This window comes from Elgaria multicarinata, chromosome 15, assembly GCF_023053635.1.
Source record: "Elgaria multicarinata webbii isolate HBS135686 ecotype San Diego chromosome 15, rElgMul1.1.pri, whole genome shotgun sequence".
In the NCBI taxonomy this organism is placed as follows: Eukaryota; Metazoa; Chordata; class Lepidosauria; order Squamata; family Anguidae; genus Elgaria; species Elgaria multicarinata.
Genome location: NC_086185.1, coordinates 15,168,994 through 15,192,877, shown reverse-complemented (window position 1 = coordinate 15,192,877; position 23,884 = coordinate 15,168,994). Strand labels below are relative to the sequence as shown.

General features: G+C 49.1%; 2 protein-coding genes and 1 long non-coding RNA gene across 6 annotated transcripts in view; 1 reads left to right on the top strand and 2 right to left on the bottom strand.

The window, feature by feature from the left end:
* The window catches only part of TAF7L (TATA-box binding protein associated factor 7 like), a 21,194-nt gene extending 5,981 nt beyond the window's left edge, over positions 1-15,213 (bottom strand). Inside the window, exons 1-7 of one of the 4 annotated variants that reach the window (XM_063141968.1) lie at positions 15,040-15,213; positions 7,279-7,347; positions 6,322-6,395; positions 5,350-5,428; positions 4,135-4,268; positions 2,445-2,571; positions 2,054-2,112 (exon numbers count right to left, since the gene is read on the bottom strand). In XM_063141968.1, coding sequence (XP_062998038.1) covers positions 2,054-2,112; positions 2,445-2,571; positions 4,135-4,268; positions 5,350-5,428; positions 6,322-6,395; positions 7,279-7,291 — 486 coding nt within the window. In that variant the 5' untranslated portion in view covers positions 7,292-7,347; positions 15,040-15,213. The remainder of the gene's footprint in view (positions 1-2,053; positions 2,113-2,444; positions 2,572-4,134; positions 4,269-5,349; positions 5,429-6,321; positions 6,396-7,278; positions 7,348-15,039) is intronic. The other 3 variants (XM_063141965.1, XM_063141969.1, XM_063141966.1) reach the window with 3 other exon arrangements.
* On the top strand, positions 15,137-21,935 carry LOC134409291 (magnesium transporter NIPA2-like). The gene is made up of 6 exons (XM_063141970.1): positions 15,137-15,191; positions 16,825-16,980; positions 17,138-17,194; positions 17,846-17,936; positions 18,070-18,230; positions 20,241-21,935. Exons 2-6 carry the CDS (start codon positions 16,842-16,844, stop codon positions 20,876-20,878), a joined length of 1,086 nt encoding a protein of 361 aa, XP_062998040.1. The 5' UTR covers positions 15,137-15,191; positions 16,825-16,841; the 3' UTR covers positions 20,879-21,935.
* Positions 19,685-23,884, bottom strand: LOC134409293 (uncharacterized). Its single transcript, XR_010026171.1, has 2 exons — positions 23,419-23,884; positions 19,685-20,826 (listed from the first exon to the last, which is right to left on the bottom strand). It is a non-coding gene; the product is annotated as an uncharacterized LOC134409293 (long non-coding RNA).

The following is a 23,884-nucleotide window of genomic DNA, read 5'->3' as shown; positions in this document are numbered from 1 at the left end:
CAGTCCCTGCCCTCAGGCTTATAATCTAATAAAGACATGACACACAAGGAAAAGGAGTCAAGGAGGGAGGGAGGGAGGAGAGAGAGAGAGAGAGAGAGAGAGAGAGAGTCCAGCAGGAGCAGGCCCCGATGTTACTTCTGCCTGCTCCTGTCCCCTCGGTCCTTCTTCTTCCCCACAGAGCCAAGATGGCAGTTTGCCCTGTGGGGGGGGGGGGGAAGAGTCCAGCAGGAGCAGGCCCCGATGTTACTTCTGCCTGCTCCTGTCCCCTCGGTCCTTCTTCTTCCCCACAGGGCCAAGATGGCAGTTTGCCCTGTGGGGGTGGGGGAAGAGTCCAGCAGGAGCAGGCCCCGATGTTACTTCTGCCTGCTCCTGTCCCCTCGGTCCTTCTTCTTCCCCACAGGGCCAAGATGGCAGTTTGCCCTGTGGGGGGGGGGGGGAAGAGTCCAGCAGGAGCAGGCCCCGATGTTACTCAATAATCAACAGGAAGACTCCAGCAACCATCAAGCTGGAAAAACTGCTTAAGAAATGCCTATATAATACCCATTTACACATGTGGGATTGAAATAACCATAGCACAATTGTATTATTTAACATGAATTAGACATGTTCTTGTAGGAAGAAATATTGTGATACTTCCCCTTTGGATAATTTTTGCACACCTGATCAGTTGTTTCCATTACTGTCAAGATTGGTTTGAAGAAGTAATATACAAAACAGGCAGATGCCAGGAAACCTGTCAAGTCTGCTCTTTATTATGTACAATTTGTGTAATCATTGTGAGCCTGTGTTGTTGTGCATTTGGAACATAAAACTCAATACGATCTTCATCGTTAATATGCACAATTCATGTTTTTTTGTGTGTGTTGATGTAACGTTTTCCACAAGATCTTATGGTTGTGAAAACCTTGTATTTTTGTGATGAAAAGTTTTATTATGCACACCTTGTGTAAAAAATACCCCACAAAAAACTAGTCACACAATACTGGTCAGACTAACTCCGCTAACTGGATGAATTCATTTCCTCAGTACAGGTTATGCAATTTCCCCCCATTTCTTAAAAAAGTTTGGAATTACCTATGTGGAATTTTCCCTAAAGGAAAAAATAGTCTGAGCATCACGCTTGCCTAGAAAGATTGCTTAGCGTTTATAAATCTAAAGAACTTTAGTGAAAAGAACAGGCACGATACACAAGTAGCATTTTCCTCTCCCAGGTTCTCTGTTACGTGAAGAATCCACATGAAGGCTAGAAGTATCTTACAAAAGGATTCTGGCAATAAACCTGTACCTGAAATTCTACTCTCCTGAATAAAAACGACAAAGAAACTTGCAGTGCCTTACAAATTAAACCAGCCTTGCCCCAACCTGATGCCCTCTAGATGTGATGGGACTACAACTCCCAACATCCCCCAGTCCAGGTTTGGGAAAGCTAGACAATACTTTGCTGTTTTAATTCCGTATTTTAATTATCATTTTTTGCTGTAGTTTTATCCTGGTTGTGCTTTTTATATTGTATTTTGTATTTTTAGATAGTTGGTTGTTTTTTATGCTCTTCATGGTTTTAATTTTTGTGAACCACCCAGAGAGCTTTGGCTATTGGGCGGTATAAAAATGTAATAAATAAATAAATAAAAGATGTATTGCAGCACACACTTTTGTAGTTAACACCCTACTTTATCAGATGTATGACCCCCTGAATGCAACTGCTATGGAAAGACTATTACACAAACAGCATCAGTAGAGACAGAGGACATAGCTGATTTCTCTCTTAATTTTCTCTCTACCCATGCAAGCGAGCACGACTCATTGGAGAAGTAAAAAATCAGCTTTCTCTCAGCACTGAGTCCCTCCCACCCACCCACCCCCTTCTCTAGGTAAGTGGCCATTTTAAAACATCCAAAGAACCTTCAAGGCAGAATTTCCAGGACAATCTGAAAACATATCTGCGAATGTAACTGATCCTTTGCTCCGACCTTCTGAGCAAATGAGAATTCTGGCCCTCGCATTTGTGGAGCAACGCTACAAAGGCCCTGGCATACACGGAGATGCAACTCACCTTCTTCTTGGCTGTCTTTCTGAACCGCCTCTTCCTCACGTTCTTCAGTGGAAGAGTAACTGGAAGAACACAGCAGATTAATTACACTAGGTAAACGGAAGAGGTGAGGGGCATGTGAATTACTAAAGACAATTTCTCTCCACCACCACTCGCCCTGGCCCCTGGTAGTGAGAATAACAGCAAAGAAGAGAAGAGCCATCAGCTCCCGCTGACATGGGAGAAGGGGTGATAGCATCCTTAACGGAAGGAAGGAGAGGTGGTGGGTCTTGACAGCACCGACAGACAACGTTCCAGCCCTCAGCCCCTTCAGCATCAGTTGAAGGGACTTTGGGCAGGGCGGGGAGCTCAGGCAAGGCTCAACAGTGAACTGGCTGATAGCTCCTCTACTCACTGCCATGATTCCAGATGAATTTCTTCTCCCTATCCTTATCCTTCTTCTTGTTGGCTCTGGGGTCAGTACCAGTAGCTGGTTCTTCCAGGGCGGGGTAGAGTTCACCATCCACAGTGCACACAAGCATCTGAATTTCACAACATACAAAAAGAAGAAACTGCTATATACAAAAGCATTGCTGCTAGCGTGTGTGTGTGTGGACACACTAACAATTTTGCCACCAATAGTAGAAGAATATATAAGGGCCCTGCTGGAATAAAACCAAAGGCCTCTCTAGTGCAACATTCTGCTCCCACTGTGGCCGAACATATCCCTAAAAGAGGAGGCGAGCGCAAAAGCACCCTTCTTTGTGTATCCCAGCAACTGCTATTCAGATGGATCCTGCTCTGATAGTGGAGGTACACAAGTAATGGAAGGCAGTAGTTATTAAGTAGTAGTATATAAGTGCCAAAAAGGCACACAACTATTCCAAACACCAATAAAAGGTGATAATTATCAAATAACCCATTTATTTACAATTTATAAGGATATATAAAACTAACTGATGTGTCTCAAAGTGGTTAACAATCACAATGTTGGGTACTATAAAAACCAATAATATATATCATACATGCAAGAATGGACTGTATTAGATTTGTATTCTTGCATGTATGATATGTATTATTGGTTATTATAGTACCCAACATTGTGATTGTTAACCACTTTGAGACACATCAGTTAGTTTTATATATCCTTATAAATTGTAAATAAATGGGTTATTTGATCATTATCACCTTTTATTGGTGTTTGGAGTAGTTGTGTGCCTTTTTGACACTTTATATAGTACTGATAGTGAAGGTACCACATAACCCATCAGGAATAGTAGCCATCGACAGTTTTATCCTCCATGAATTTGCCTGATTCCCTTTTCAAGCTCTCCATGTCTGTCCGTGTCCCAAAGACCCATCCGGTTTCATGCCTCAGGGTGGTACAGGAAAAAGGATTCCTCACACGCAAGGTCTGGGTTGGCACATTTTACATCAGGGAAAACCCGTTCAGCACGTCTAGTACGGAAAGGACAGGAGGACAGAATGTAGGTTCAAGAGGGGTGTCAAAAGTGCAGAGAGAGACACAGGACACAGAGAGGGTCAGCATTAAGTAGTGTGGATAAAAATCAATGGTTTTTTAATTTAAATCAGATTTTTTTTTTAATAAAATGCTTTTTGAGGAAAAATCTATCTAAAGATAGTTTTCTATTTAAGATACAATATAGTCCAAAGGTTATTCATCATGAAATAAGGATTAGTTTTTTTATTATGTAGCATGAAGCTATATACTCATGCAATGTTTAAATCTTATGGTAAATGAATTCCATTAATCCATTCACAATGTCATGCTCTTCCAGAGGTTTCTGTAAGATTATGGGGCAATTTTTCTCTCACGAAGATATTATCACAGATGCTTGGTTTTACAGTTCTCAAAACTGTGAATTTGTGTCTGCAGATATCACAATCCCATTGTTCCTTTGCAAATCTATGTACACAGAATCAATTACCTCTTAAGTGCTAAATTTCAAAAAATTCAATGAACAGAGTGCACTTTGGGGGGGGGGGGGAGTCACATGATTAAATTGAGTCTTTCTGAGTAGTGATTTAAATCGTGATCAGCATTAAGGTCTTAATCAGCATTAAGGTCGCTTGAGAGCACCTACCTGGCAAATATCTGCAGTCTTATAGAAAGTTTTCTTATCAATGGTTTTTAAGCTCTCTGTGGTGCAGGGCAAGTCCACCAGCTTAGCAGCTAATGGGACACGGTCCACTCGTACAATCCCGTGGCGGCCATCCGCTGCAGAATGATAGGAAAACAGGGCAGGTATTTACCAGAACACCTGAAACTGCTGGTTAGTTAAGTCCCTCTGGCGATGACTTGCATGTGTGAATGGGCCCTCACTGATAGAATCCTCACGTAACCTCAAATGCAATACTTTTCAGCAAAGCAAAGCAATTCATGTACGTTTGAGTGTGTGTGCACATGTGTTTATTTTATTTATTTATTTATTTATTTATTTATTGCATTTCCATTCGGCCCAATAGGCGAAGCTCCCTGGGCGGTTCACAAAAATTAAAACCATTCAAAGGATAAAACCAACAGTATAAAAACATGATATAAAATACAATATCAAAGCACAACCAGGATAAAATCAGCAGCAGTGCAGAAATACAAATTTACAATACAAATTTAAAACAGCGAAGTGAAAATTAAATTTATGGACTGTTAAAATGCGGAGAGCATTTCCCTGCTCTTACCAACAATAAGAGCAGGAAAATGGATCACAGGGATGGGAAACACGTTTTGTAGAGTTCCCATTTACAAAATTGTACTCTATTCAACTTTTCTGTAGTTTAGAGCAGGGGTGCAGAACCTGAGGCCCTGGGAGCCAAATCCGGCCCTCCAAGAGTTCCGGTACGACCCTCTCGGGTTCTCCAGATGGCTAGCTCCCTTTCCTTCAACCACCAATTGTTTGGTGGTTCCCAAGCTTTTGTGTAGTCCCCCCCCCATTCTAAAAGGTTGAAACGACTCTCCTGAGGCTTAGTTCCTGGCAGTAAAAGCTTTAAACTAAACTATGCTGATATATTGGTGGGGATTTGGACTCCACCCCTTTTGCCAGCCCCACCCCCAAGAGCTTCTCCGAAATGGAATTTGGCCTTCAGGCAGAAAGAGATTCTGCGCTGCTGGCTTAAGAGAATGCAGCAAAGTAAAGGGTTGAACAATCCCTCAATGCTTCCTGCAATTTCTTGTGGGGTGGGGGGCTCCAAAACTATCTTCCTAACAAGCCTGGACATTCTGAGCTTCAGGATGTAATAGACAGATCAAGGTCAGTGAGGTATAGCGACAAGAAATTAAATTATGAATTATGTCCTCTTACCATGCAATTCAATGGTGAGCCTGTCTTTCAAGTTGACGCTTCCAGACTGAACTGCCCTCCGCACAGTAGAAGCATATTCCTGAAGAGGAAGGGCGGGCGGGCGGGGAGAGAAGGGAATGGCAAAGTTATTCAATGTCAGCCAAATATGTATATCTCCAGCAAGCCACAGGATCAGGTTGCTAACACAAAGCACTTTTAAGGGCACAATCCTATGCATGTTTAGATGGGAAAATGTCTCTGTGGATGGCTGGAGAATGCTGGGAGTTGTAGGGTTTTTTCTGTCTAAACATGCATAGGGTTGTGCCCTGAAGCAACTTGGTCAGTAAGGGCTGGTTAAGAAGAGCCCTGCTGGATCAGACCAAGGGTCCATCTAGTCCAGCACTCTGTTCGCACAGTGGCCAACCAGCCATCGGCCAGGGATGAACAAGCAGGACATGGTGCAACAGCACCCTCCCACCCATGTTCCCCAGCAACTGGGGCACACAGTCTTACTGCCTCGAATACTGGAGAGAGCACACAATGGCTAGTCACCATTGATAGCCTTTGCCTCTAAGAATTTATCCAACCCCCTTTTTAAAGCCATCCAGATTGGTGGCCATCACTACATCTTGTGGTAGTGAGTTCCATCATTTAACTCTGCGCTGTGTGAAGAAGTCCTTCCTTTTATTTGTCCTGGATCTCCCACCAATCAGTTTCATGGGATGACCCCCTTGGGTTCTAGTGTTTTGAGAGAGGGAGAAAAATGTCTCCCTATCCACATTCTCCACGCCATGTATAATTTTGTACACCCCTATCAAGTCTCCCCTTAGCCTCCTTTTTTCCAAGTTGATGTAACTTTCCCTCGTTGGGGAGATGCTCCAGCCCCTTCATAATTTTAGTTGCTCTTTTCTGCACTTTTTCCAGCTCAATAAGATCCTTTTTTTAGGTGAGGTGACCAGAACTGTACACAGTACTCTAGGTGTGGTCGCTTACCGGAGGCAGCCGTAGTATACACTGGCTCTCCAACTCATGAGGAGCATCATCCTTGTTCTTGCTCATCTTTTGTTCTTGTGCGTTGAGAAAACAAGAAGACAACGCAGGGTTACACAATGGCCCAGCAGTGGCTTCTCTCGGCCTTTGCTAGCCAACCTGCTCTGCTGCTAGGCGTTGTGAAACAGCGGCACACACAAACACACTCTGCTCAGAAACACCTTATATGAGGGAACTAGAGAACTAAAGCCATGCATTAAGGCGCATTCTGGATCTAAGGCCGGAGATGCACCTGAAGGCTTAAGAACGAAAAGGCGTGACGTGAAAGCAGAAACATTTCCCCAGCATGGTCGTTACGCTCTGCTTCCTCCACAACTTACTCAGAGCTGCGGGGACCATCGTTAGCTGTAGCAAAACTTTCAAGGCCTTTGAAATAAAAGCAGCACAGGCCCTCCTCTTCTCCCCTGCCCGCAACCGCCACGTTTTGCAAAAGCTATCCTTAGCTCTTTCAGATAAGGTGCGATCAGTAGTGCAGAAATTCAGGATTGATCATGGACAGGAGTGTTACAAAAGAATTTGAAGCGCCAGGAGAATGCAGCCGTTGGAGCAGAAATCCTGCCACTACAGGAGCACCAGGCTCAGATGTGGTGGCAAGAAAGGTATTGATCCACTCCCACTAAATTAGTGATAGACAGAACACCCGTGTCAATACCCCAATCAAGGGATGACAAGGGATGCCACTTGTGTGTCAGATTACACACTGCACTGTCACAAAGCACAGCAGTTTATTGTGCTTTTGTCGCCCTGCACACCCCCAGCCACACTCCAAAGGCTTGCCATTCTCTTTGAATAATTTCAGAAGGGCAGGAGTGATCTTTGCATTGAGATCAGCATGTTCCTCCTTCTAGAGAGAGCTACAGACCCAGAACCAGAGAAACATAAAAGAAACAAATGCATTACTTGTAGATGCCATCTTTCGTCTTCTTGCTTCACGCAAACGTTTATAAAAACTTGTACCATTCAAAAAAACTAAACATAAACGCAGAAAAAAAAAACAGTTAAGAAAAGAAAAGTGACTGCAGTTCAAACATTCCCTGCTACTCAAGGTAGATTAAGGGTGTGATTGTATCCCTGTTTAGGCAGGAAGAAATCCTACAAGTCCCAGCATTCCCCAGCCAGCATGGCTGGATGGGAAAAGCTGGGAGTTGTAGGACTTTTTTTTCCTGGCTAAACAGGGAGAGGATTGCATCCTAAACACATCAAACTGCTGTTTCTCTTCCCAAGAACAAGATGCTAATTCTATAATGAGCTTCCCCTCCCTTCAAACTTCGCTCTGTATAGGAGAAAAAATGCCGCCAAATTAAATGATCCCCAGCTATTTCCTGGCTGCAAATATGAACCTCTCATCCATGCATAATAAAATCCATAGCGCCCAATTCAAGATGCTGGTTTTGAACTACAAAGTTGTAAACAGTTACAGCCAGGATCTCTTAAGGACTGTCTCTGTCCATTGCTCGGCTTCGTCCATTTTCTTCTGCTGCCCCTTATGCCTGGAACGCTCTTCCAGAACATTTGAGAACTACAAGTTCAACCACAGCTTTTAAAGCTCAGCTAAAAACTTTTCTTTTTCCTAAAGCTTTTAAAACTTGATTTTGTTCTGACTTTATACTGTTAGTTTTACCCTACCCAGTGCCTGTTTACCCTACCCTGTGCCTGTTTGCATTCTCTTCCCCTCCTTATTGTTTTATTATGATTTTATTAGAATGTAAGCCTATGCGGCAGGGTCTTGATATTTACTGTTTTACTCTGTACAGCACCATGTACATTGATGGTGCTATATAAATAAATAAATAAATAAATAAATAATAATAATAATAATAATAATAATAATAATAACAACAATAATAATAATATGAAGTACCCATAATTAACAATTACTGTTGGAGTCCCTATCATATGTCCCACTACCTAGAGAAGATGGGTTGGTCACTACTTGACACAAGGCCTTTTCAGCTGCAGCACCCTAATTGTGGAACTCTCTCGTGAGAAAGGTGAAATTATTGGCTCCTTCATTATTTCGTTTTAGAACAGCTCTAAAGGCCTTTCTGTACTGTCAAGCTTTTAATGCTGTGTAATTTTGCTTTCTGACACTCTTCCATTTTAATTGTAATGCCGCTTTCACATTTTATTGAATAGTTTCAGTTTTTATGCTGTGTTTATTGCTTTTATGGTATGTTTTGATGATGTGCATCACTTCAACACCTGAGAGGCAGGGGATATATTTTCCAAATTTAATATATGAAATGAAACAGGCATTTCCAAGCTTCATCACAAAGACAGGAACCATCAAAGGGGGAAAGTGACATAAGAACATAAGAAGAGCCATCCTTAATCAGACCATAGAATCATAGAATAGCAGAGTTGGAAGGGGCCTACAAGGCCATCGAGTCCAACCCCCTGCTCAACGCAGGAATCCACCCTAAAGCATCCCCGACAGATGCTTTAGGGTCCATCTAGTCCAGCACTCTGTTCACATACTGGCCAACCAGCTCCTGACCAGGGATCCACAAGCAGGACACGGGTGCAACAGCGTCCTTTCACCCGTGTTCCCCAGCAACTGGTATATATAGGCTTACTGCCCCTAATACTGGTAGTAGCACATAGCCATAAGGACTAGTAGCTATTAACAGCCTTCTTCTTCTAGGAATTTATCCAACCCCCTTTTAAATCCATCCAAATTGGTGGCCATCACTACATCTTGTGGTAATGAATTCCTACCATTACTTTTATAATGCTGAAATCCTTACAGTCTGTCTACAAAGTCAGTATTATTATCTCCATCTTGCAGGAGCAGGTTTGATCTGAACATCCTGTTTCAGAGCTCAGCCCACCAGCCATTACACAACACCAGCTGTTTCCTTCCAAACAATCCTTTAAAAGAAGAGAACCTGCCTGCTGATTCCTATATCAGATGCCAATTTAGTCAGAATATTTGGAAAACATCATCATTTGAATTGGGGACGGGGACAGAGAGGCCATCAGTGAGCACATTTATTTATTTATAACATTTCTTAGCCGCCTTTCAGGGCAGAAGTCCTCTCAAGGTGGCTTACAACTATACATAAAACCATATAAACATTTAAAACAATAAAAGCATAGACAGTAAAATATCAGTTAAATCAATAAAAGGTAACAATAAAAACGAGGCCACTCTGACTGCCAGTTTCTAGTCCTGGTACAAGGGATATTTTTGGCTGGGGATGCCAAAGACTTCACTTGGAACTTGAAAAACAGGTTCCCAATCCCTGAGCTTTGCTGCCCCGCCCCCATTGCCATCCATAAAGTTGATTTGAATTCCCTTGATTAAAGCTGATTAAAATATATCCAATCTGCACATACAACAAACCCAGATGTGCTTGCAAGGGTCTTGGGGAGGGGGCGCCCTAGTGTGAACCTAGGGGCTCCGTGGGGTGAATGGAGGTGTGTGGGGGGGTGGATTTCGGAGCCCGCCCAGGTGTGCTTGCAAGGGTCTTGGGGAGGGGGGTGCCCTAGTGTGAACCTAGGGGCTCCGTGGGGTGAATGGAGGTGTGTGTGGGGGGGTGGATTTCAGAGCCCGCCCAGGTGTGCTTGCAAGGGTCTTGGGGAGGGGGGCGCCCTAGTGTGAACCTAGGGGCTCCGTGGGGTGAATGAAGGTGTGTGGGGGGTGGATTTCGTAGCCCACCCAGGTGTGCTTGCAAGGGTCTTGGGGAGGGGGGCGCCCTAGTGTGAACCTAGGGGCTCCATGGGGTGAATGAAGGTGTGTGGGGGGGTGGATTTCGGAGCCCCCCCAGGTGTGCTTGCAGGGGTCTTGGGGAGGGGGGCGCCCTAGTGTGAACCTAGGGGCTCCGTGGGGTGAATGAAGGTGTGTGGGGGGGTGGATTTCAGAGCCCGCCCAGGTGTGCTTGCAAGGGTCTTGGGGAGGGGGGCGCCCTAGTGTGAACCTAGGGGCTCCGTGGGGTGAATGAAGGTGTGTGGGGGGGTGGATTTCAGAGCCCGCCCAGGTGTGCTTGCAAGGGTCTTGGGGAGGGGGGCGCCCTAGTGTGAACCTAGGGGCTCCGTGGGGTGAATGAAGGTGTGTGGGGGGGTGGATTTCAGAGCCCGCCCAGGTGTGCTTGCAAGGGTCTTGGGGAGGGGGGCGCCCTAGTGTGAACCTAGGGGCTCCATGGGGTGAATGGAGGTGTGGGGGGGGTGGATTTCGGAGCCCCCCCAGGTGTGCTTGCAAGGGTCTTGGGGACGGGGGCGCCCTAGTGTGAACCTAGGGGCTCCGTGGGGTGAATGGAGGTGTGGGGGGGTGGATTTCGGAGCCCACCCATGTGTGCTTGCAAGGGTCTTGGGGAGGGGGGTGCCCTAGTGTGAACCTAGGGGCTCCGTGGGGTGAATGGAGGTGTGGGGGGGTGGATTTCGGAGCCCACCCATGTGTGCTTGCAAGGGTCTTGGGGAGGGGGGTGCCCTAGTGTGAACCTAGGGGCTCCGTGGGGTGAATGGAGGTGTGGGGGGGGGTGGATTTCGTAGCCCGCCCAGGTGTGCTTGCAAGGGTCTTGGGGAGGGGGGTGCCCTAGTGTGAACCTAGGGGCTCCGTGGGGTGAATGGAGGTGTGTGTGGGGGGGTGGATTTCAGAGCCCGCCCAGGTGTGCTTGCAGGGGTCTTGGGGAGGGGGGCGCCCTAGTGTGAACCTAGGGGCTCCGTGGGGTGAATGAAGGTGTGTGGGGGGTGGATTTCGTAGTCCACCCAGGTGTGCTTACAAGGGTCTTGGGGAGGGGGGCGCCCTAGTGTGAACCTAGGGGCTCCATGGGGTGAATGAAGGTGTGTGGGGGGGTGGATTTCGGAGCCCCCCCAGGTGTGCTTGCAGGGGTCTTGGGGAGGGGGGCGCCCTAGTGTGAACCTAGGGGCTCCGTGGGGTGAATGAAGGTGTGTGGGGGGGTGGATTTCAGAGCCCGCCCAGGTGTGCTTGCAAGGGTCTTGGGGAGGGGGGCGCCCTAGTGTGAACCTAGGGGCTCCATGGGGTGAATGGAGGTGTGTGGGGGGGTGGATTTCGGAGCCCCCCCAGGTGTGCTTGCAGGGGTCTTGGGGAGGGGGGCGCCCTAGTGTGAACCTAGGGGCTCCGTGGGGTGAATGGAGGTGTGGGGGGGTGGATTTCGGAGCCCACCCAGGTGTGCTTGCAAGGGTCTTGGGGACGGGGGCGCCCTAGTGTGAACCTAGGGGCTCCGTGGGGTGAATGGAGGTGTGTGGGGGGGTGGATTTCGGAGCCCCCCCAGGTGTGCTTGCAGGGGTCTTGGGGAGGGGGGCGCCCTAGTGTGAACCTAGGGGCTCCGTGGGGTGAATGAAGGTGTGTGGGGGGGTGGATTTCAGAGCCCGCCCAGGTGTGCTTGCAAGGGTCTTGGGGAGGGGGGCGCCCTAGTGTGAACCTAGGGGCTCCATGGGGTGAATGGAGGTGTGTGGGGGGGTGGATTTCGGAGCCCCCCCAGGTGTGCTTGCAGGGATCTTGGGGAGGGGGGCGCCCTAGTGTGAACCTAGGGGCTCCGTGGGGTGAATGGAGGTGTGGGGGGGTGGATTTCGGAGCCCACCCAGGTGTGCTTGCAAGGGTCTTGGGGACGGGGGCGCCCTAGTGTGAACCTAGGGGCTCCGTGGGGTGAATGGAGGTGTGTGGGGGGGTGGATTTCGGAGCCCACCCATGTGTGCTTGCAAGGGTCTTGGGGACGGGGGCGCCCTAGTGTGAACCTAGGGGCTCCGTGGGGTGAATGGAGGTGTGGGGGGGGTGGATTTCGGAGCCCACCCATGTGTGCTTGCAAGGGTCTTGGGGAGGGGGGTGCCCTAGTGTGAACCTAGGGGCTCCGTGGGGTGAATGGAGGTGTGGGGGGGGTGGATTTCGTAGCCCGCCCAGGTGTGCTTGCAAGGGTCTTGGGGAGGGGGGTGCCCTAGTGTGAACCTAGGGGCTCCGTGGGGTGAATGGAGGTGTGTGTGTGGGGGGGGTGGATTTCAGAGCCCGCCCAGGTGTGCTTGCAGGGGTCTTGGGGAGGGGGGCGCCCTAGTGTGAACCTAGGGGCTCCGTGGGGTGAATGAAGGTGTGGGGGGGGTGGATTTCGTAGCCCACCCAGGTGTGCTTACAAGGGTCTTGGGGAGGGGGGCACCCTAGTGTGAACCTAGGGGCTCCATGGGGTGAATGAAGGTGTGGGGGGGGTGGATTTCGGAGCCCCCCCAGGTGTGCTTGCAGGGGTCTTGGGGAGGGGGGCGCCCTAGTGTGAACCTAGGGGCTCCGTGGGGTGAATGAAGGTGTGTGGGGGGGTGGATTTCAGAGCCCGCCCAGGTGTGCTTGCAGGGGTCTTGGGGAGGGGGGCGCCCTAGTGTGAACCTAGGGGCTCCATGGGGTGAATGAAGGTGTGTGGGGGGGTGGATTTCGGAGCCCCCCCAGGTGTGCTTGCAGGGGTCTTGGGGAGGGGGGCGCCCTAGTGTGAACCTAGGGGCTCCGTGGGGTGAATGGAGGTGTGGGGGGGTGGATTTCGGAGCCCCCCCAGGTGTGCTTGCAAGGGTCTTGGGGACGGGGGTGCCCTAGTGTGAACCTAGGGGCTCCATGGGGTGAATGAAGGTGTGGGGGGGGTGGATTTCGTAGCCCACCCAGGTGTGCTTACAAGGGTCTTGGGGAGGGGGGGCGCCCTAGTGTGAACCTAGGGGCTCCATGGGGTGAATGAAGGTGTGTGGGGGGGTGGATTTCGGAGCCCCCCCAGGTGTGCTTGCAGGGGTCTTGGGGAGGGGGGCGCCCTAGTGTGAACCTAGGGGCTCCGTGGGGTGAATGAAGGTGTGGGGGGGTGGATTTCGTAGCCCACCCAGGTGTGCTTACAAGGGTCTTGGGGAGGGGGGCGCCCTAGTGTGAACCTAGGGGCTCCATGGGGTGAATGAAGGTGTGGGGGGGGTGGATTTCGGAGCCCCCCCAGGTGTGCTTGCAGGGGTCTTGGGGAGGGGGGCGCCCTAGTGTGAACCTAGGGGCTCCGTGGGGTGAATGAAGGTGTGTGGGGGGGGTGGATTTCAGAGCCCGCCCAGGTGTGCTTGCAGGGGTCTTGGGGAGGGGGGCGCCCTAGTGTGAACCTAGGGGCTCCATGGGGTGAATGGAGGTGTGTGGAGGGGGTGGATTTCGGAGCCCCCCCAGGTGTGCTTGCAGGGGTCTTGGGGAGGGGGGCGCCCTAGTGTGAACCTAGGGGCTCCATGGGGTGAATGGAGGTGTGTGGGGGGGGTGGATTTCGGAGCCCCCCCCAGGTGTGCTTGCAGGGGTCTTGGGGAGGGGGGCGCCCTAGTGTGAACCTAGGGGCTCCGTGGGGTGAATGGAGGTGTGTGTGGGGGGGTGGATTTCGGAGCCCCCCCCAGGTGTGCTTGCAGGGGTCTTGGGGAGGGGGGCGCCCTAGTGTGAACCTAGGGGCTCCGTGGGGTGAATGAAGGTGTGGGGGGGGTGGATTTCGTAGCCCACCCAGGTGTGCTTACAAGGGTCTTGGGGAGGGGGGCGCCCTAGTGTGAACCTAGGGGCTCCATGGGGTGAATGAAGGTGTGGGGGGGGTGGATTTCGGAGCCCCCCCAGGTGTGCTTGCAGGGGTCTTGGGGAGGGGGGCGCCCTAGTGTGAACCTAGGGGCTCCGTGGGGTGAATGAAGGTGTGGGGGGGGTGGATTTCGTAGCCCACCCAGGTGTGCTTACAAGGGTCTTGGGGAGGGGGGCGCCCTAGTGTGAACCTAGGGGCTCCATGGGGTGAATGAAGGTGTGGGGGGGGTGGATTTCGGAGCCCCCCCAGGTGTGCTTGCAGGGGTCTTGGGGAGGGGGGCGCCCTAGTGTGAACCTAGGGGCTCCGTGGGGTGAATGAAGGTGTGTGGGGGGGTGGATTTCAGAGCCCGCCCAGGTGTGCTTGCAGGGGTCTTGGGGAGGGGGGCGCCCTAGTGTGAACCTAGGGGCTCCATGGGGTGAATGGAGGTGTGTGGAGGGGGTGGATTTCGGAGCCCCCCCAGGTGTGCTTGCAGGGGTCTTGGGGAGGGGGGCGCCCTAGTGTGAACCTAGGGGCTCCATGGGGTGAATGGAGGTGTGTGGGGGGGGTGGATTTCGGAGCCCCCCCCAGGTGTGCTTGCAGGGGTCTTGGGGAGGGGGGCGCCCTAGTGTGAACCTAGGGGCTCCGTGGGGTGAATGGAGGTGTGTGTGGGGGGGTGGATTTCGGAGCCCCCCCCAGGTGTGCTTGCAGGGGTCTTGGGGAGGGGGGCGCCCTAGTGTGAACCTAGGGGCTCCGTGGGGTGAATGGAGGTGTGTGTGGGGGGGTGGATTTCGGAGCCCCCCCCAGGTGTGCTTGCAGGGGTCTTGGGGAGGGGGGCGCCCTAGTGTGAACCTAGGGGCTCCGTGGGGTGAATGGAGGTGTGTGTGGGGGGGTGGATTTCGGAGCCCCCCCCAGGTGTGCTTGCAGGGGTCTTGGGGAGGGGGGCGCCCTAGTGTGAACCTAGGGGCTCCGTGGGGTGAATGGAGGTGTGTGTGGGGGGGTGGATTTCGGAGCCCCCCCCAGGTGTGCTTGCAGGGGTCTTGGGGAGGGGGGCGCCCTAGTGTGAACCTAGGGGCTCCGTGGGGTGAATGGAGGTGTGTGTGGGGGGGTGGATTTCGGAGCCCGCCCAGGTGAGGCCTAGCTCGGGGCCCGCCTCGCCCTCGCCCGCTTTCCCGTGACTCACCAGCCGCCCAGCCGGTCCGTCGAAGTAGACCAATCCGTCCCGGCACCGCTGACGCTGCGGAAGCGGAACGGGCGGCGGCTCGGCAGGGAAAGAAAGGGAAGGCAGAGGCCGGGAGGCGGCGGCGGCGGCTCCGGGCAGCACGGGAGAGTCAGGTACGAAGGCCCCTCTCAGGCGGGCCTCAGCATCCCCGCCCACCTTCCGCCTCGGGGAAGGCCTCGGGCCTAGTTTCCCCGCCCCTCCGTGTCTGGAGCGAGCTCACCCGGCCTTGGAAGAGGCAACCCTGCGACGAAGTTGACTCCCCTTTCCCACCCGCACTTTTTAAATCCGGCTTCGTAAATCCGGCGTCTCCTCGGTTCCACACTCTCACCTATATTCTCTTTAAAAGAAGCGAAGATGGCCGTGCGGGTCCATGACGAGAAAAAGACTCAATCAACCCACAGTTGCGCAATGCCTTTATTAGGACCAACTAAAACCCCATCCTTTTTAGGAGGTTGATCCTAATAAAGGGTTTTGCACAACTGTGCAGGCTGGGTTTCGTTCCCCCTCATGGACCAGCACGGCTATCTTTTGTTTATTTGGGGTGGGTGGGTTTGTTTTTAAGAGATTACTTCGTACCCAACTGGATTTTGGACTATATTTTCTTGGGCGGGGGGTTGCTTTTTAGGTTTGGGAGATCACCTGAAATTTGGGGAGTAGGGGAGGGTCGTGGGCTTAGAAAGAGGGTGAAAAAATAGTTTATATAGCCTGATTCTTCTCTCCAACCATAGGCTTTCTCAAAAGAAGTCCCTTCAATGTAAAATGGATCTAACCCTGTTTATTTGATTTCCTTTTAATAAATATTCCATGCCACCTTTCCACTTCAGAGTAGTTGACAAAATAGCTAAGATTGTATGGGGTCCTAACCTTTAGCTATGCTGGCTAGGGCTTACAGGAGCTGAAGGTCAGGAATATCTAAGAGGGCCACAGTTTTCCTTACCTAACTATTAGTCCCCATGGGAACACATCACCTGTAATTTCTCTAACAAAAAAAGGTCCTTGGCCTCTTTCCAGGGCCACTAAAGCAGTCTCCAGCAGAACTTCTGGTTCTATTGCCCCTCTCCTGTCCAAACTCCCAAAAGCTCTGCTCATTGGTTTCAATGTGATTTACAGCCAAAGGCCATGTCTAGTTTTTCACTCTGGATTAGATAAACAGGAGTAACCATCATCCTAATCCAAAAATCATTAATGCAGATGGGAATCTATTATTGAAAAGGAGATAGGAGACCAATCACCCATTTACCAAGCTGAATAGGAGGACAAGAGAAGTCTCTAGTCCCTATGAGTTTACTCCCCAGAACTTTGGGAATCAGACAGAAATTTATTTATTCATAATATTTCTATAGCACCCAATAGCCAAAGCTTTCTGGGTGGGTCACAAAAATTTAAACCATTAAATACAACATGAAATAAAACCAATACGAATTTTAAACAAACAAGTATTGATTATTCTTGGGCAAAAAAAAAACCCCACCTCCATATACTTTATTCATATAATTTGTTAGCAATGGAAACACACCTCTGCTTATCCCTTCCTCTTCCTGCCAGGTGTAGCTTGGGCAGGCCAGGTATGCTTATTTTATGTGTAGTCATGGGACCTCTTCACAGAAATATCACATATGGATGCATGTATGACTGGAAAATAACCTGCCGACATTGCACCATTGCTGTGTGGCTTCCTGCTGTTATAGATTTAACATGGCTACTCTTCAGGACAAACATCTGAACTCTGATCTCTCTCCCTCTCAGAGCTTGGGGCGGCTGGGATGGAGCCTTTAGCAGAACGTTCGGACTTCTACATCGGACTGAGCTTGGCTCTCAGCTCCAGCCTGTTCATTGGAGGAAGTTTTATCATAAAGAAGAAAGGGCTTCTCAGGTTGCATGGCAGAGGCTCCGTCAGAGCAGGTAATGACAAACCAGAGGATTTCAAGTGGCTGGTCATGGATGGGATGGAGGAAACCCAGATGCCAAGGTTCCTAGGAGTTTGAAATGTTTTTCTGGGCTAGATTCTGGTTTCATTTGAACTTAACCTTGAGTGATAGTTGCTCTCTTTCCTTCCCAGGTCTAGGGGGACATGCGTACCTGAGGGAATGGTTGTGGTGGGGAGGACTTCTATCCAGTAAGTACTTCCATGCAAGTTGTGACAGTTCTGATCTATATTTACACAACCTTTTTCATTGCCTATGCCTAAAAGTGATACGGACTCAAATAATGTCATACACGTTTTTTTGTTTGGGGAGGGAGGGGGGTCTGTTCTCATAAACAAGCCTTGCAAAGAAGCCCACAGAAACAAAAAATAATAATGGCACACTTAGTATTCTGTTAAGTCTTTGTGGCACCAGGGGGAGGGGAGGGAAGGGGAGGATAAACCTGCTTTCCTGAATGTGGCATCCTCTGTATGTGTTGGGCTGCATCCCTGGTAATCAGAATATAAGGAGCTGTCTTTTACTGAGTCAGACCATCTGGATCTGTACTGTCAGCAGTGGCTCTCCAAGGTTTCAGGCAGTTTTTAAGCCCAACCTGGAAATTCCCGGGATTGAATCTGGGATCTTCCCAGGCAAAGCAGATGCTCTACCCCTGAACTATGGCCCCTCCAACACATAGAGGGTGCCAGGTTAGGGAAGGTTGAGATAAACTCTCCCAACTTGCCAAAAATCTCTTGCAGGTCACCTGTGGTTGTCTTTTACTCACCAAAGAGGAGCAGTTGTGTGAACTATTTGCTCTTAGGTTAACTATTTCTCACTTGTGACGGATTGCCTCTTTCTTACAGTGGGAATTGGAGAAGCTGCGAACTTTGCTGCCTATGCTTTTGCTCCAGCAACACTGGTCACTCCTCTAGGAGCACTAAGTGTTTTAGTCAGGTAAGCACCGCATGATCAGAGGCTCCTCAGCCTCCCCAAGCCCTGGAAACCAGGTCTGTACTCGTGTTCCTCAGCCATTTCCCCAAACAAGCCAGTTTCTGTTCCTCTTTCAACCCTGCATTTCTTCCTGTAGTGCAGTTTTAGCCTCCTACTTCCTGAATGAACATCTAAACATCCACGGGAAGATTGGTTGTATCCTGAGCATTTTAGGCTCCACTGTGATGGTGATCCATGCCCCTCAGGAGGAAGAGGTCTCCAGCCTGGAGTCAATGGCAGAGAAACTGAAAGATCCAGGTACGAACGATCCCTTTGCTTTTCCACAACACAAAAATATTACATTTGGGGAGGAGAACTGAACAGCAATGTAATGTCAAGAGAATGAAATCTACAATCAGTAACCTGCAAGGGAGGAATATGTGTTCCCTGCCCGCCCCCTCTCGTGCCAGCACTGAGTCATTGCTGACTCTTGGAGGGACACCAGCTTTCGCTGACGTTTTCTTGGCAGGCCTTATAGCGGGGTGGTTTGCCGTTGCCTTCCCCGGCCGTTATTCCCTTTCCCCCAGCTAACTGGGTACTCATTTTACCGACCTCAGGAGGATGGAAGGCTGAGTCGACCCAAGCCGGCTGCTTGAAACCAGCTTCCGCTGGGATCGAACTCAGGCCGTGGGGAGAGTTTCAGCTGCAGAAACTGCTGCTTTACCACTCTGCGCCACACGAGGCTCTCGTTCCCTGCCCCAACCCACCCTAATCCTTCTCCACCCAGTGATGCTTTTTTAGTATCTTGAACCATAACAATGATAAGCAAGAATTCAAAAGCACACTGGATGCTTTAAAAATATTACTAGTAAACATTGCCAGCAGTAACTGAAGGAGGAAGGTACTATTTTTGGTCAAACCTTGTGCGGGAGTTCATTTCTAATATGCTGGGCTCTCCACATCTAATCCCCTTAGACGCTGGCTGAGTTCAGACGACATGCTAATCAACGGTTGTTTCCCATTCTGTCCCTATTACCCGCCCCCAGTTGATTAGCATGTCATCCGAACTCAGCCACTGTCTTAGTCACTATTGGCTCAGTTCACACAACACTTTTTTCAATGGTGGCATAACAACTCCACTGTGGAGTTTACACCACCACTGAGAAAAGTGTTGTCTGGAGGGAAAACTCCACCCCACATTGAGTTTTTTTTTTTAAAAAAAAACACCACAAACCATCCACCCTGAATCCCCACGCTGTACAGAGGAGAGTTCCTGCACAACCGTGGTGTTCCATGTTGTCTGGAGGGCTCCGAGGAGTTTCCTGTTGAGTGGAGTTTTCCAATTGCCATAGAGTTCCCTGGCAAGAGCAGCGAAAGGAGGGAGTGCTGCTCTAGGAGAGCCGCCAGGATTGGTTTTATTTTTTTTTTGCAGCAATGGTTGATGGGATACCATTGAGGGGACTGGGGAGGGTGGAGGAACTGTCAATCAAATGCTGCATTGACTTTTAATCCACTCCTCAGGAGGCCACACCCCCACAACAGTGGAGTTGGAACATGTTGTGTGGGGGGTACCCCTTACACTTTTCCCACTTAGTAGAGAAAAGTGTTGTGTGAACTGAGCCATTCTATAGGCTTGGGATATTAGATAGACGGGATTTCCGGTCTATTGTTTTGAACCGCCCAGAGAGCCTCGGCTAGTGGGTGGTATAGAAATGTCATTCATTCATTCATTCATTCATTCATTCATGTAAATAAATAAATTTCCCAATGTATTTTTCTGACCAGATTCTATTAACCATATCCATCTTATACAGTCAGTGATCTACACTAGCAGTTCTCAAACTATTTTTTCTCCACAGACCACTTGAAAATTGCTGGAGGGTCTCGCCAAACTAGTTAATATTTTTTAAAAATAAAAAGCCCATTCATAGTTCGCATTTTTATAACACTGTGTCTTCACCACCACCATTATCAAAACTAGTGCTGTAGGATGAAAGTCACAGCCACCACGCCAGGCCATTAGTGGGATCCTTTAACTGGCATCCTTTTAGGGGGAAATTAGTAGATTGCACTAGCACTGTATTATGAAAATAATGGGCCAGGGACCTTGTTAGCCTGTTCTTTAATCCATCCTTGGTCAGAATAGCTTCAATTGTTCTGCAACCTTTCTACGGACCACTTGAATGGAGCTCATGGACCAGTAGTAGTCCAGTTTGAGAACCTCTGATCTAGACAAAACTGAAGCCCCCTGTGACTAAATGCTGAAAAAATTAGCTGTGCCCCAAAATGCAGATTGTCCTTAATGCTTCCCCCACCCCTCTCTTCCAGGCTTCATTATATTTGCTTTGTGTGTATTGGTGAGTTCAGTTCTTCTCATCTTCTTGGCCGGACCTCGCTATGGGCAGAGCAACGTCTTGGTGTACGTTCTGATCTGTTCCGCCATTGGTTCGCTCTCTGTCGCTTGCGTCAAAGGCTTGGGCATCGCCGCGAAGGAGCTGTTTGCCGGGAAGCCAGTCTGGAAGGAACCACTGGGCTGGGTGCTCTCCCTTGGCCTCGTGATCTGCGTCAGTGTCCAGATCAACTACCTGAACAAGGCCTTGGATATCTTCAACACCTCTGTGGTCACGCCCATCTATTATGTCCTCTTCACCACAGCAGTCATGGCCTGCTCTGCCATCCTGTTCAAGGAATGGCAGCATCTGGTCCTGATGAACATCATTGGTACCATCAGCGGCTTCCTCACCATCGTCCTGGGCATCTTCCTCCTGCACGCTTTCAGAGACGTCCCTTTCACTGCAGACCTCCTGCCCCTCTTCCTGAGGCACGACCGAACTAGCGCGCGCACAGCTTCTTGGAGAACGGGGGCCCAGCATAAGTCCTGTCTCCACCAGCCCCTTCTAGACCCAGAGGACATCTGCAAAGTGGGGACAGAGAAAGCAGAGGAGCAGGACACCCAAAGCTTATGAAAGCGAACCCATCATTAGACATTGCCTAGTGGCTAAAACGCAAACCACAACCGAAACAGACACCAATAGGTAACACGGGCAGCCTTTGAGACCATTTTCCTCACGTCTGAACTCTTTCTCTGGTAACGTGCTTGAACCAAATAAGAGGCCCGTATTTGGCCTAGTTAGAGCTCAGCAAGTGGCAGTTCCAGGGCTGAATCTGACCTCTCCCTCTTTTCCAGGCATCCAGAAATGATCTGGAGGAGGATGGGACAGGTCAGAATCAGGATGGGGTTTGGATGTATTTATTGAACAGGCCCTGCCATGTAGAAACGGCATGGCGTTTCAGAAGCAATTGGTGACACAGCGTTGGTTGGGGGAGCTTATTGTTCAAAGTGGGGGTGGGGGGAAATGGAGTGCACAAGTAACGGTACCTCTGAGGATCTTCCCAGCCAGAGGCAAGAATGCACAAGCAAGAGAAAAGGGGTTCCTCTTCCTCTCACTTTTGTTCCTGAAGTGGAGAAAAATCTGTGTGCGCAGGAGGACTTACATGTGGACAGACAGAAGCATATTTTTCTTGCTGTAGGTCATTCTAAGGAACACAGATGACAGGAAGACATAGGAGACCGTGGAGCAGCTTGAAGGAATGGCAGGCTTGGCCCTACCACCTAGAGCGACCACCCACTGATAGAACTAGGTGATAAGCAGAGAATTTAGCTCAGAGGAATGAGGTCAGCACTTCTGCACAAGTATGCTCAAAGTTGTCAGAATGCGCAGATGTTCCGTTGAAATCAATAGGACTTGCTTTCGCCTAACCGTTTAGGCTCAAGATGTAAGTCTCCCCCTACGAGAGCAGAGCTGCTACTCTTGTGTCCATGTCTGATCCTGGCAATAATAGTGTCCTACTGCTTCCCAAATGTATGGACAGTCCATTTTAGGTGGCCTTAAGGGTAACATTTTTATAAAGTATTAAGGTTTACAAGTTATTTAAAATAAATGTTTTCGTTATGAGACGATGTAGTACCTACATCCATAACAGTGTTGCAGACGTAATACATGACTTAAAAAGAACTCCAAAGCATGTCATACTTTATTTCAAAGTCATTTGTACCTTTTGCTAGCTGTTTTGTACCACTTCCACTCATTCTTTTAGAGTCACTTACTGATTTGACACCTAACAGCCATTGCCAACCTTCAGCCACAGTGGTTTTCATCTAGCATTTCTTTGGGTGATAAATTGGAAGCGAATTTCTGGATCACACTCCCTGGTTCTTGATCCGTGCCTGTAAAGCAGTGCAGAGCTTGACCTGAGCCACCAAGAACCATTGGTTTTGGAAACGTCTTTCCCACTCTGCACCTCCTTTTGTTGGTGACATACCATTTTCTGGGATAGGTACATGGTCCTCGCAACAGAATTAGCCTGACTAGACTTTTATTCCTCTTCTACTGCTAAGAGGATAGCTATCGGACCCATGAGACATCCACACCGGAAGACAAAGTTCTCCAAGTGTTGTTGGACTCCAACTCCCATCAGCCCCAGCTAGCATGGCCAAGGATCAGGGATGTTGAGAATTGTAGCCCAACATCTGGAGGACCAGAGGTTCTCTGCCTTGCAAACAATTAGCTTTTATACAGATGTCAGCAACTCTTTACGTATTGTTTTTTTCTCTTTAAAGGGATTTTTAGTTCTCCTATACTCCCTTTCCAGGCATTCTGGCAACAGTCCTAGAACCCCCCCTTTGTCATTTAGAATGCCACCAATTTCCTTCATATACCTAGAGTTTTGCCGAATTTTGAGCACTTTTGACACAGAATTCACAAGAACTCCGGTTACCATTACATTTTAGGTAGCCCTACTCTTGGTACCACGTCATGGTCCGATGGCGCATGATGCTGCCACCTTGCTGAAGCCAAGAAGGTTTGGGTTTGGACAGTACCTCAGGAGGAATGTGGCTGGGAACTATATGCCCACTGCCTTCAGTTCCATGATGGAAGAAAAACAGAATATCAATGTAATACACAATAACAGACCATTTCATTGTTCAAAATACAATTGGTGAAGAACCAGGAATTGATCTGAAGGGAGTCCTCGGTTATTTGTAACACCAATTTTTCTGTAACTCTAGTAAATAAATCTTGTAAGCATTGACATAGGACTGTAGTTCTATGCCTGCACTAGGGAGTAAGTTCCACTAACTTCCAAGCAAACATGCATCCAGTTGGAACGTTGCTGTCAGCAATGATTTCTTAACTCCTCCTAATCTTTATGACTCTAGCACTGGGGAAGACACTCCCCATACTGTCCACTGAATATTCTTATTTGGCCCCGAACAAGCTATTTTCTCTTGGCCTTGGTTGTCCCAAACATAAAATAAGGAAAGCGATCTTGTTGGGATGAACAAGAGACAGACAGGAAAAGAAGATGCAAGCACAAAACATTATACAAAACACTTATAAAAATAGAATACAGCCAAGCACACCACTATTTGGGGGGGGGGGGTTGCACAGCAAGGGCCACATGCAGGAAATGTATCTTAGTTTAAGAGTTTTCCCCTCTATACCTGTTTCTGCAACTGCCAAGCCTGCCTCTGCTGAACATCAAGCCATATGGACACATAAAACAGGCAAAACGATACAGTCTTATATAAGATCTTCACGCGGATATGAACCTTCACCCATTGCAGAAACTGAAGCATTGGTTTTTCTGAAAGAAATGCTGGGTGTGGCATTCTCACTCCTGGGCCAGAAGGATAACAGAGTTAAAAGAGGTTTTGCAGGCTGTGATAGTCACACAGATTCTGGAGTAGACAGATAAAACAGCTCGGGCACATATAGGGTCCTCCCCTGATCTGAAACCTGACTGGGTGTATACCTCTCATGGTTAAGTCATCTACCACTGTGTTCTGCCCATTAGGAACCTTAAAGCAACACACTGAGGAATAAACCCTACACATATGCAAGAGAGTGGTCTTCACCATTCTGTTAGGCAGTCTTTTGGAAAGAGACAGGCAGCCCAAATTTATAACA